The 12,161-nt window shown below is 37.6% G+C and overlaps 1 protein-coding gene across 1 annotated transcript; it reads left to right on the top strand.

Annotated features, from left to right (window-relative positions):
- The first annotated feature begins 6,182 nt into the window (after positions 1–6,182).
- LOC115680476 (sodium/calcium exchanger NCL2-like) lies at positions 6,183–11,931 on the top strand. Its single transcript, XM_030604283.2, has 7 exons — positions 6,183–6,657; positions 8,566–8,763; positions 9,026–9,207; positions 9,336–9,457; positions 9,572–9,860; positions 10,026–10,331; positions 11,514–11,931. Exons 1-7 carry the CDS (start codon positions 6,300–6,302, stop codon positions 11,760–11,762), a joined length of 1,704 nt encoding a protein of 567 aa, XP_030460143.2. The 5' UTR covers positions 6,183–6,299; the 3' UTR covers positions 11,763–11,931.
- Positions 11,932–12,161: the final 230 nt, after the last annotated feature.

Consider the following 12,161-nt stretch of genomic DNA (forward strand, 5'->3'; position numbering starts at 1 on the left):
TGTTCACTTATTAAAATTAGGGAAACTGAATCTGACAGGATTGTTCCACTCTTGCTCACATTTGATAGCGACCGTCTCCCTCTCATGATCTATCATTGGGAAAAAAAATATCAGACTATGTGTAGTAAATTTGATCATGAAAATTTGTAAGAGTCGTGTAAACACCGTACGAATCTCACTAGATTTGACAGTCTAAGTTCATTTTAGTACATTAGTTTCACTGAGTATTGCAATATTGACACCAGAATTTTTACCAACAAATTGAATATGAATTTTTTGTAAAAAAAATATAAATAACAAAAAACAAATAAAATAAAGGGAGAGAATGCCCAATGGGGCCATTTATGCAAGGACCCGACCGGCCCATCTTGCCGCGGCCCATTCCAAATTAACTCAATTTGCTGGGCCAGAACACTCAAGCCCAAGAAATCAAGACGAGGCCCAATTAGCTCACTGGCCTAGCCCACAACTTGGGTCCACCTAACCGCCTAAAAGTCAACCTAGCAACTGGTGTGTGCTCTGTTTGACCATGCCTTTCGGCCGAGTAGCTCGAATCGGTTTGTCACCGGTGGAAGCTCCTCCGCCAACGACAATACTCACCGGAGACATTTCCAGAAACCTTCTATGGCTGGTCCGATGACTGTCTGCGATCAGCAATCGCGTCTTGAAGGTGAGATCCGAATCCTCCGTCTCGGTTCATTTTTTATTAAGAACAAAGATTATGAGATCCAAATACTCCGTCTTGGCAATTTGATAATTAGAGATTGACGGCAAGTACAACGCAATCTTTCCCTTTTCCTCCTTGCTTAGCTTCGTAATCGGGATGTCCACGAAACCCGTCGGTGGCTCACCCATGGCTTCATCATCTGAGACTTCAAAATATGAATCTCCTAACATTGCTTCAGATCGAGTTTGTGAAGCGCTGCATGCCAGAAGGGATTCTTGATTAGAGGATCTTTTAAGTTGAACCCACAGCCAATGCTCAAGAACGTTTGATACCTTGCTGAAGAAGAGGATAATCCCTTTCATCATGATATTAGTGCGAAAGAGGAGGAGCAAGGAGGCTAGCGTCGGAATTCGTAGGGTTTTTCTCTGCTAGGGTTTTTGTCCTCCTTTCTTTTTACCATTAAACAAAAGGATTAATACCACGAAAAATATCAATTGATACGCCTGTGATAAATTTACCCAAACTGGTATACCATGACAAATTTACCCTCCGTTAGTTTCCGTTAAATTTTACTGTCAAATTGCCGAGTTATATGACACGTGACAGTTGACGGATGTATTAATTTGGGGTTTTACCCCTATGTTTGTCACATGTTAACTAATTTATGATTTTTTGTGGTATTACTCCAATTTAACAGATGGTAAATTTGTCACAAGTGTACTAATTTGGAGTTTTTTGTGGTAAAAAAATTAGTTCGGGGTAAATTTGTCACAGGTGTACGAGTTTTGGATTTTCGATCGTATTAACCCTAAACAAAATAATACTTGAATTATTAATTAAGGTAAATAAATTGTTTACAAAATATGAAAAAACTGTACACATGTAGAAAGAGAAAAGTAATTAGAGAATTGAATATTTTTGGATAAGATTGTCTATACAAAAGTTTAAGCTATTAGACGTCTGCGTAATATAATATAAATATTCTAATAATCCCCTCACACATAGGCTGGACGACCTTACTCTTTGATACTATGTAAAATTTGTGGTATCATTATCAATTGTTTTTTCAACCTCGAAATTTGACCCAAAATTTTCCAATGATGTACATGGTTGATATGAATGTATAATAACAACATAGCATTTGTTCGAAACAAACGCGGAAAAACAAATACAGAACATAAGAATTTACGTGGTTCGATCACATTGGTCCATTGATAGAATTTTACAAGATTCAACTATAATAAAGAGTATTCCGTGGAAGTCAAAAAAAATAAAAAATCCTGTCAATCTCTCCTAAAAGTAGAAAATCCTCTCATGAAAAATTTTGTGTAAATAGGGCTCATATTTCAGCGTAATAAACATTTGTACAACTTTTCTTTAGCTTATTTATCAATATCCCAATATAATAAAGCAAACCCAAAATCACTTTCAACCTCGAAATTTGACCCAAAATTTTCCAGTGATGTACAATGTTGATATGAATGTATAATAACAACATAGCATTAAACAAATAATTTCAAAGAATCAACAGAATAAATTATCCCATAAACATCTTATGAAGTTTATAAATTTGCATAAAATCTTTCCCATCATTCAACAATTTGAATTTGTTTCCTAAAGTAGTCCAAACCATACTCTCTCTACTTCTCTTAATTTGTTTTAGCAATTTTTGCCTACACATTTTTTTCGTCTCACCCCTCTCTTTTATATACATACGTGTGCGTTACTCATGAATATATAGAGCATTTAGAATCCGTTATCGAATGATGTGAGACAATGCTTCAATATCCTATTATGATGTCTTCTAACCCTCTCTCCCCCTAATTAATTGCATCACATGCATTTTCCAAAGAGCATGGAATTTGGATAATCAATAAACCATGTGCTCATTATCCAACAAAATAGAATCAACTGACCGCTGCATCTGGTTTTTTTTCCCCGACAACTATGATTAACTCCTATGCTTAAAGAGGTAGGAAGTAGCCACCGGCGACTTTGACTCAAGGCTTCCAACCAGGAAAGGCCGGTATCTTCTTAATAGCTAAACCTGCCGGTCCAAGTAAACAAAATAAAAAAAATCAAACTTAGGAACAAGAAATTATTAAGTCAAGATGCTAAAAGACATCATCAATTTGCATGATTAATTTTATGGCTTCATCAACGATATTTATCTAAAACTATCCAATCACCATCGGGTTTCTGGACATGGATCACTTGCCCTTTTGTTTTGTGTGACCAAATCCAAGTTGAAATGTGGACTGTTAGCTCAAGTCAAAATGACTTTATTCAGCATGTGATGCATTGAATCTCTTTCCTTTTTGTTCTTATCCTTTTGGGTTTGTCCGGAAGAAGAAGAGGAATCAACGGGAAATCACAAACGTCACTGTTGATTTTATACATATTGATATTGATGATGAAGCTGCATGATCCACCCTTTTTGTGTTTTGCCTCCAACATTGGCTAACTTTCCCTAGCTAATCCTTGGCATGTACCATTAGCAAAGAGTATTTTTCAGGAGAGTTGTTATGCTGCCTTTCGTCATCCTGTCTTTTGTTCATGGGAAGCTCCTAAACTAACAAAACAAGAGATTACCAAGTCGTTTTTCAAGATGTCATAAAACTATGGGCAGGGCAGGGCGGGGCGAGGCTGGGGTATGTTCTCGGCCCGCTTCGACCCCCAATACTCAGTCCGAACCGCCCAACACAACGGCACGGGTGCTCCCGTGAAATTCAGCACGTTAAAGCTAAATTCTTAAAAATGACATTACATTTAACATGCTAAAAATATTGAAAAGATGTCTAAAGTTAAAGAAAAAAAATTTCCCAAGGGAATTCTTGAACTTTGAAACGATTTTGACAAATAAATGCCTCACAAGGCATTAGCCCTCCCCTACCCCACGAATCCGTCCCACGTACACTTTAAGGAAAAAATAAATATATTTTTTTCTTTATATTGTCTATAATATTTTTTATGAAAGTACGAAATAATGATAAGAGTAAAAAATCGTAAGAGCAATCTCTTTTCTTAAAAGCCTTGCTTTTATAAATGATGCAAGCTTGGAAATTCCTCTAGGTAAATAATGTAGGGCGATTATTTCCCATGTGCTTGATCTTCACAATGTCCGACGTTGACTAATTTGTAAAGGTTAGATAGTTCTCTTTGAGGCAAAGGAATGATCATACGGCGGTGTACCGCAAAACCATCAGCATCACCAAACGAGATGAGTATTGTCAACACGTTTGTAAATCTAATAGCTGATCATACAATCTCTGGCCCATAAGGTCCTTAGTTCAAACCTTACCATGCCCTATTTGCCTCCCCAATTAAATACGTACGCTTTTAGTACTAGACAAAAAGGCCAAACTAGACGTAAAGAGGAGTGATGGAATAATTAAATATTAGAACATGCCTTCATCTAATAGTTTAAGCTTTTAAAATAGTAGACAGTGATCACACAAAATCTCACATGGTATTAGAGCAAAAGGTCTCGAGTTCAAATCTTAAAGGCCCTTATTTGCGTCTCCAATTACATAATTCCACGCTTTAGGCTCAGGCCAAAGTCCAGCCTACGCGTGAGGAATAGTGTATTCGTCTAACAGTTTAAGCTTTTAAAATAGTTGGCAATATGATCCCACAAAATCTCACATCATCATCCCAAAAATGTCTGGACATAAATTGTTATCGATAAATAAAAATATTTTTCATTGAATAATTATTTCAGACGATACGGGCGACTATTTTTAGGATAATGTTTTCCAAAACAATGGAGCCTGAGATTTGCAAAATTGTCCATACGTCGTGGTTGCATGTTCATTGCCAAACTGTTGAGAATAGTCACATGGGTCTCGGCAAACTGGTGGAAGGTTAGCTCAAAAGCTCCCAACTAATTTTGGCATGCGGAGTATCGTTTTTTTATAATCAGAATAGTCAAAGGCCAAGGCTTAATAAGGAGGGAGGCGGCTAGCAACATCTTTTTCAAGATCCTCCATGGTTAACGGTTCTCCATGGACTCCATCTAACGTCACTCATATCTTACCGGCGACCGGCTAAATGAAGAGGGAAAGAAAAAAAATGAATGAAAAAAAAAGAAAATAAATAAATTCGAAAAAATTATTTAAAGATGTCTACGTCAGCACCGGCCGTGTCATGTAGAACGGCCGGAGTCCATGTCAGTGATTTCCGGCCAAAATTGGCCGAATGAACTGAATTGGTACTAATGTAAAATGTTTATGACTCGATTGGTAAAAAAAAAAAGTTTATGATTGAATTAGCACAATTATAATAGATTTATGATTTTTTTAGTAATTTTCATATATCTTACCCTACCTACCCTCTCTCAAACAACGACCATCTATTCAGCATTTGAAACATCAACTCATGCTTTCATTTGACAAACATTAAATAAATGGCATAAGTTAGATTGATTCTCTATAGCTTGTGGTACCATGTTTCAATGTGCTCACGGGGTATAAACAACCGGTCATATATGCACGATTTCTATGATCTTTACCAAGAGATGGTAATAAATATATTGAATGGACACCAGTGATACTTCATTGCTTTTGTACATCAACTTGGCACGACATGGGATATAAATTACTATGTTTCTCTCTCTCTCTCTCTCTCTCTCTCTCTCTCTCTCTCTCTCTCTCTCTCTCTCTCTCTCTCTCTCTCCAATGATACTTCATTGCTTTTGTACATCAACTTGGCACGTCATAGGATATAAATTACTATGATATTCTCTCTCTCTCTCTCTCTCTCAATATACATACATATATATAATATAAACATGTAAAAATTAAGTTAATAAAGAATAAAATAGTACGTAAAATTTTGTGATTTATCTTTTAATACGATTTCAATTTTTGTGAAGAGAAATAGGAGAGATCTTTATATACTTGACAAGTATTATGATGCTTAAACTCCGTTTGTTTTACAGAAAATGAATGATTTGAAAATATTTTCCTAAAAATGATCATTTATATCGCTTGAAATAATTAGTTAATGAAATTTTCTTTCATTATCGATAAAAATTTATGTCTAAACATTTTCGTGAGCGATGATACTATTCTAATTTCGTTTAGATTTATAGGCAATACAAATGATCTTTTTTAGGTCCAAATCATTAATTTTTCGCGAAATAAAGGGACCCTTAGAGTGGAAGATTCATTGATCACTTGCGAAGCATCTTCATTATCGTAAATTATGATTTTGCCTATTTATAATTTTGTGTAGCTAGAGGGTATTTTAAACATCTGCATGCGCTTTTCATATCATTTTTATAAAAAAATGAAAAGCTGTGGTTGGAAGTGACTATTGTCTCTGCGTAATTTAGACAAATTCTCAAGGTCATGCTAATTTATTATTTATGGACTAAAGTAAAAAATAAACGTGAGTAGACTTACGCCTTCCCTTGACTTATTAAATATGGTCATCTCCAATCCCATCGAATTTTTTATGATTTTAGTACATCACGTACTCTGATAGGTCAGCTGAATCACCTTCTCTCGTTAATACCCCCCGAATAAGTCTGAAATCTTCTTGGATCTCAGTCTTTTCTTCTTCAGTCTCTTCCCTTTCCCTCCCATCTGAGCAATAAACATCAACCAGGCATTCTCTCTGCCCCACAACCATGAGGCTCGCATTCTTCATGCTTCTGGTCATACTGACCCGTTCGGCAAACAGCCGGTCCATCCGAGGAGGTTCCGATCCGATTTCCGACGGAACGGCTCGGACCAACGGGACATCCTCGGTCCTCGGCCTCGCCACAACGACCGTGACGTGCGAGCCAACTTACGGGTTCTTGCCGTGCACGACGGAGCTGTGGGGCGAGCTGTTCCTCATCGTGGTGTACGAGTACTTGCTGGCTCTTGCGGGCAAGTACTTGTCGTCGGGGTCGGAGCTCTTCTTTCGCATGTTTGGGACTGGAATCTTTGGGGCCTCTTTGTTCCAAATGCTTGGGACCTTCCCTCAAGTCATCATAATGCTTGGTAAGAAACCCTTAATCCTTGTCCTCTTTTGCTTCTAATCTTGACCTTACTTCTCTTGCTTTGATCCAATGTTTCCCATCATCCACTGGCTGTTCTGTATTGATAGGGCCATAGAGCATTAGAGAATTTTCCATTTTTATCTTCAGTTTGCGTTTCGAGCGGAATTATGAAACCGCGGTTAGAAAACATGGTCAAGAAAGAAAAATGTCCTTGCAATGGTTTTGTCCTTATTTTCCAACCAAAACGAGAATCAAACTTACAAAGCAGCAATCCCCATATTGTACTTTGAACAATGTAGCGGATGTACTTGAAAATGGAAGTTTGAAGAAGGAAAAGGGTTCTGACAGGCTCCCTTCAAAAACCAAAGAGACACTTGTACCTCTAAGCTTTTTGTTCTTTATACATTAATGAGGTAAACTATTCTAATTATAACGTATATTTCCTCTTTTCTACGCAAGGTGATGCTTTGATCATTAAATACTTAAATACCATAACTTAAATACACATTTGCATGTCTAAATCACACGTCACATCTTCAAATCTCACTCTAAAGTGGACCTTTTCAAAGCAATTTAAGGCACGCGTTGGTTTGCGATGGAATCTCTTAAAAGAGATCACCAACTTTCCAAGATATATTTTCTCTCCTTGATATATGGGGAGGTTCAAACGTCAATTTCTCCGGTTCTGACCATTCAAGAGGGACTACATAATCTTCAAATTTACTTATCAGGCTCTGATTTCGTCAAATTATTAATCTTTGGTTCCGTGTTCCGGTTGGCGGTGAGCAAGTTGAGGGTATTCTCTAGTGTTTTTTAGTATTTTTTAATTCCTCATCCGTCGGTCCAAGAACGTGCTTCACACTATAGTCCTACGCTCCTACCCAAATCCCAGTCAAGCACTGGTGATACCTAATTTAGATCTGGCGTTCGTCTAACACTTTAATTTGCTGTCGACTATCTTCATACTTTATTTTTACCATTCTTGGCTTCGTCACCCTCTACATCTACTAGAAATTGTTGGATAAATTGAATTCTTATACTCCATGTATCCATATCGATGGTTAAATTCAATCGATAGGTCCATGCTAAATCATGTTAGATTGAACGATTTCGATGATGTAGATAAATTATGGGCCTGGAAACAATATAAACAGAATCAGAATTGGAAAAGGAAGAAAGAAAAAGAATCGCTCCAAGTCTAGGGTGTCGAAAAAGATATGTTTAAAACAATCGCCTAAATTGTCAACCTGCTCGGCTAAGACCATCGAATCCGCCGCAAAAGGTGGTGAGAGAGGCTTGTCTGCAGACAAAACAACATGGACCTAGACTAAACGACAAAAATCACAAGCGAATCTCATTAACTGGAACTTTTGCAAGTTGCAGTGATTTGTAAATCCGAAACTTATTTATTTTTCCAGTATGATAAATCCTGGGGAGTCACAATGACCACAAAGTCGTCGCGCGTGAACATTTGCTGTGTACTGCTTAATTTGCTGGTGTTTGCTAGGGACTGATCGGGATACAGATCCATTGATGTCGGACTTCATTGACGATCATGACCATCTAACACAAGTAATCGTTAGCTTACTTAGTGGCCTCGATAAGGATTCGTGAATTTCGAAGCTCATCGTTCGCAAAGTTCGCAAGTTTTGCCTCGATGAAACGGAAAAAAGTCTGTCTAGTATGTATCCGTAACATCACCTGGTAGCAATGACCATATGAATCATTCATGCTGATGATCTTGTGTTACTATAAGAAGGCATGTTAATGAGGATAGGATCTTATAAATTTATAGAGTAATTTCCCATGCATGCATGCCCTTCATTGACTCTATGAACACTCTTAAGTATATGTCTATGACTAATTCAATATCTTATGATTGTGAATTATCTTCTATACACATGTATAGTGAGTGCATTATCATCCAGCTCGGATACAATTGAGTCGATGGCGACAATGATGATGGCCATGCTCGCTGGGTCGGCAATCTTCAGTCTCTCGCTGGTTTGGGGCTCCGTCATCGCTTTTGGTAGTCGTGATTTTTCCAGCTCTTCATCATCTTCGACATCGGCCAATCAATCCACCAAAAAGTCGATTAGCCTAACAGGTTCTCTTCTTCGATATCATCTGTCCTTGTAATATGTTTGAAGATCAGAGTTCTTCTTGCATGCAAGTTAAATCCCATGACAATAGAGCCATGTGCTAAGTATAATTAGCTAGCAAGTATATATACAATATATCAATCCCAAACTTTAAATCCCCACATAAAAAAAAATTTGCGTGGTTTTCTTTTGATACATGTGATATGAACACTTTACATTAGTGATAATTTGATGTTTTACCTTTTTTAATTCATACTGATTTTGTAGGTTCGGGTGTTGAAACCGACACAGAGACTAAGCACATAGCCAGAATCATGTTTGTTTCCATGATTCCATTTCTCATTCTTCAATTGGCAAAAATCATTAATTCCACTACCGGGACACGAATAGTGGTCTTGATCAGTCTCATAATTACGCTCATCTTCCTCATCACTTACTGCACTTATCAGGTAAATTGAAAATTCTGTGCTCTATTTAGATTCCTAGCTAGTCATTTCATGGCTAAATCTTGGTATATATCTCTAGAATATGGTTTAATGTAATTAAGTTTGTGCTGAAAAAAGACATCTTGATGCAGGTATTTCAGCCATGGATTCAAACGAAGAGGCTTGAATATATCACGCGATTATATGCAGGAGAGAGCATACTACAGAGTCTTCTTACCATCGATGGCAAGCCGAGTGAAATTCATATCAAAGAGTAATTCATCTTCGTTTTCTTCTCTTTTATAGTGCAAACATTGAAATTGCTGGAATTTCACTTGCTATTTCATCAACTTCTTTTGAAAAAATCGCTCAAATATGTACTTTGCAGCCTCTTTCAAAAGATCGACCAGAACAACAACTTGCAGGTATCGAAAACCGAACTGTATGCATTCATGCTGGGAATACAGATCGAAGAGGCCGGTTTGAGCACGGATGATTTCACTGACGCCGTGATGAAGCAGTTCGACATATCCCTTGATGCAGCAATAAGCGAATCTGAGTTCGTGCAAGGGATTTCCAAATGGTTGGATGAGGACACGATTTGGACAACTATTGGTCTTGCTCAAGGTCAGTCGTCATCATCGGCATCTTCGAAAAAGACGAGTAACAAATCGCAGGTACGGCACAAATTTCATTTTCGGAAACTTTAGTTGCTTCCGAGGTGTAATTATAAAACGAAGGTCTTTCTAGTGTTGCCCAACAGAACTAGTTTTGTGCCTGGATAACATTACTGGCCATTCTATTTGTAACTGAACATTTCCATGATTCACATGAATTTGCAGGGGACATCAGATGAGCAAGCGAGCTTGCTATCTCAAGACAGCACAAGCAAACCCACAAGCAAATTAGCTGTCTGGTGGAACTACACAAAAGCCGGTTTCTTGATAATCCTAGGAACCGGCGTGATGATGCTGATCGGACAACCCCTCATGGAAAGCATCGAAGAATTCGCAACCGCCGCGGATATCCCCTCGTTCTTCGTCTCCTACATACTGATCCCCTTGGCCATGAGCTACCGGCAAATTCTCGGAGCAATTAGTTCTGCGAAAAAGAAGACGCAGAAGGACATTTCCGGGGCATTCACAGAGGTACATGAATACTTCCGCTTCTTCCTCGATATTCTATCTTCCGAGTAGGTCATGGGCCTGCGCAATTGAGTCTCTGAACCTATTTATCTTATGAATTCCTGGTTGTCTTTTTGAAGTGATTCTAATTTAGTCAAATGATTCTGTTACCATAAAAAAAAAAGGATTTTTCCCACCCCGGTAGAAATCTCAAAACTGGGTAAACGCCAAAAAGCTGCTGGTAAAACAAAAAATTATCACTCACCTGATTTTCTTCGTAACTTATTGGTAATTCCGATACTTTTATGAAATTATTAACTCATTTTGAAGATTTGCAAATTACCAACTTTATTCTTTATCTTTTACCCACTTTTATAATTACCAACGCCTTAAATTAACGAACTCATATAGGAATTCACTAATCTTCATTTGAGTGACATATAGACATTTCTCCGATTTAATTACCGGCTAATTTTGGGTTACCACATATCATTTGAGTTACTTACAGACGTTTATTTAGATTTTTTCAAATTTATCAATTTTTGTTATCATTTACCAACATCTATTTTCCTTCACACTCATTAAGTTCGTCCACTTTTATATGAATATACCAACATTTATTTGTGTGATTTACAATTTTTCTCTTATTAGATTACCGGCAAATCAGTGTTGGTGTTCCAATCTAGTTTGGGTTGCAACTGTTTATGTTTTTTCTTTAAAAAGAAGGTTACCAACTTTTTTATTAACCAAGTTTTATTTGTCTTGCTTACGGATCCGTTAAATTTACCAACTAACAAAATCAGCGGAGAAAATCTCTATCAGAATAACCACCCTAGGTTTTTTTCAATTGAAGAGTCTTGGAGCTAGACCCCAGTAAATTTTCCCAATCCATATGTACCTATTTTCACATTTCTTCATGTGTTTTTTAAAGGAAAACCTAGGAGTAGATGAATTTTGCATAATATAAGTAACGTGCTTATCAAAAAGTGCAATTGAGACTTAAGACTTTTTCAAAAGTGCAATCAAGTCCTAAAACTTGTCAAATTAATCCAATCAAATCCTTCCGTTGATTGTACTTTTCGAAATTCCAATGCACTTATCCCTTTAATCTTTTCTCAACATTTTCTCCATCAATCTTCACAGGAATGCGATGGTACAGAGTCCCTTTTTCTTGTCTCCTCATCAAAAAGTACTTTCGCATTGCAGGTTTACAATGGGGTGTTCATGAACAACGTGATGGGACTAGCCATATTCTTGGCCCTCGTATACATCAAGGACATAACGTGGGACGTCTCGGCCGAAGTCCTGGTCGTGCTTCTGATCTGCACTTTCATGGGGGTCATCACAAGCGCCTGCACCAAGTTTCAGTTCTGGACGTGTATTCTCGCATATGCTCTCTACCCACTGTCTCTTCTGTTTCTTTACATTCTCACCAGTGTTTTAGGCTGGTCTTAGGTCTATTTTCGCCTCATCGTGAAACGATATATACATATAGCAAGAATAATTTCTCCGTCGCGCAAATGTAATCCGATTTATGTACGAGGGTGGAGATGATGAGGTCTATTAAGTATCGGCTCCTTAAACTTTGTCGGAAATTTTCCAAGGCAGTGAGTTTCAAGGAAAATGATTTGAGTTTCTTGTATTCGATTGTCCTTTGCGAGGATAGAAGTCGTTTTCTTATACTTATCTAAGAAAAACTTGCTAGAAGATGAGTGCCATGTACCGGTGATTTTGCTTGCTGAGGTGCTCCAGCGCTGCCAGGATATGGTACTTTTAATGTGGTATGGCACTTGTGTTTCTAGTCGAAGCTTGTGCTGATTACATGACTTAGCTATGCATGAGGGAGACCGTAAG

Source organism: Syzygium oleosum, unplaced genomic scaffold (genome assembly GCF_021117445.2).
Source record: "Syzygium oleosum isolate NSW1041296 unplaced genomic scaffold, Sole_v2.1 Sole_v2.11, whole genome shotgun sequence".
Lineage (NCBI taxonomy): Eukaryota > Viridiplantae > Streptophyta > Magnoliopsida > Myrtales > Myrtaceae > Syzygium > Syzygium oleosum.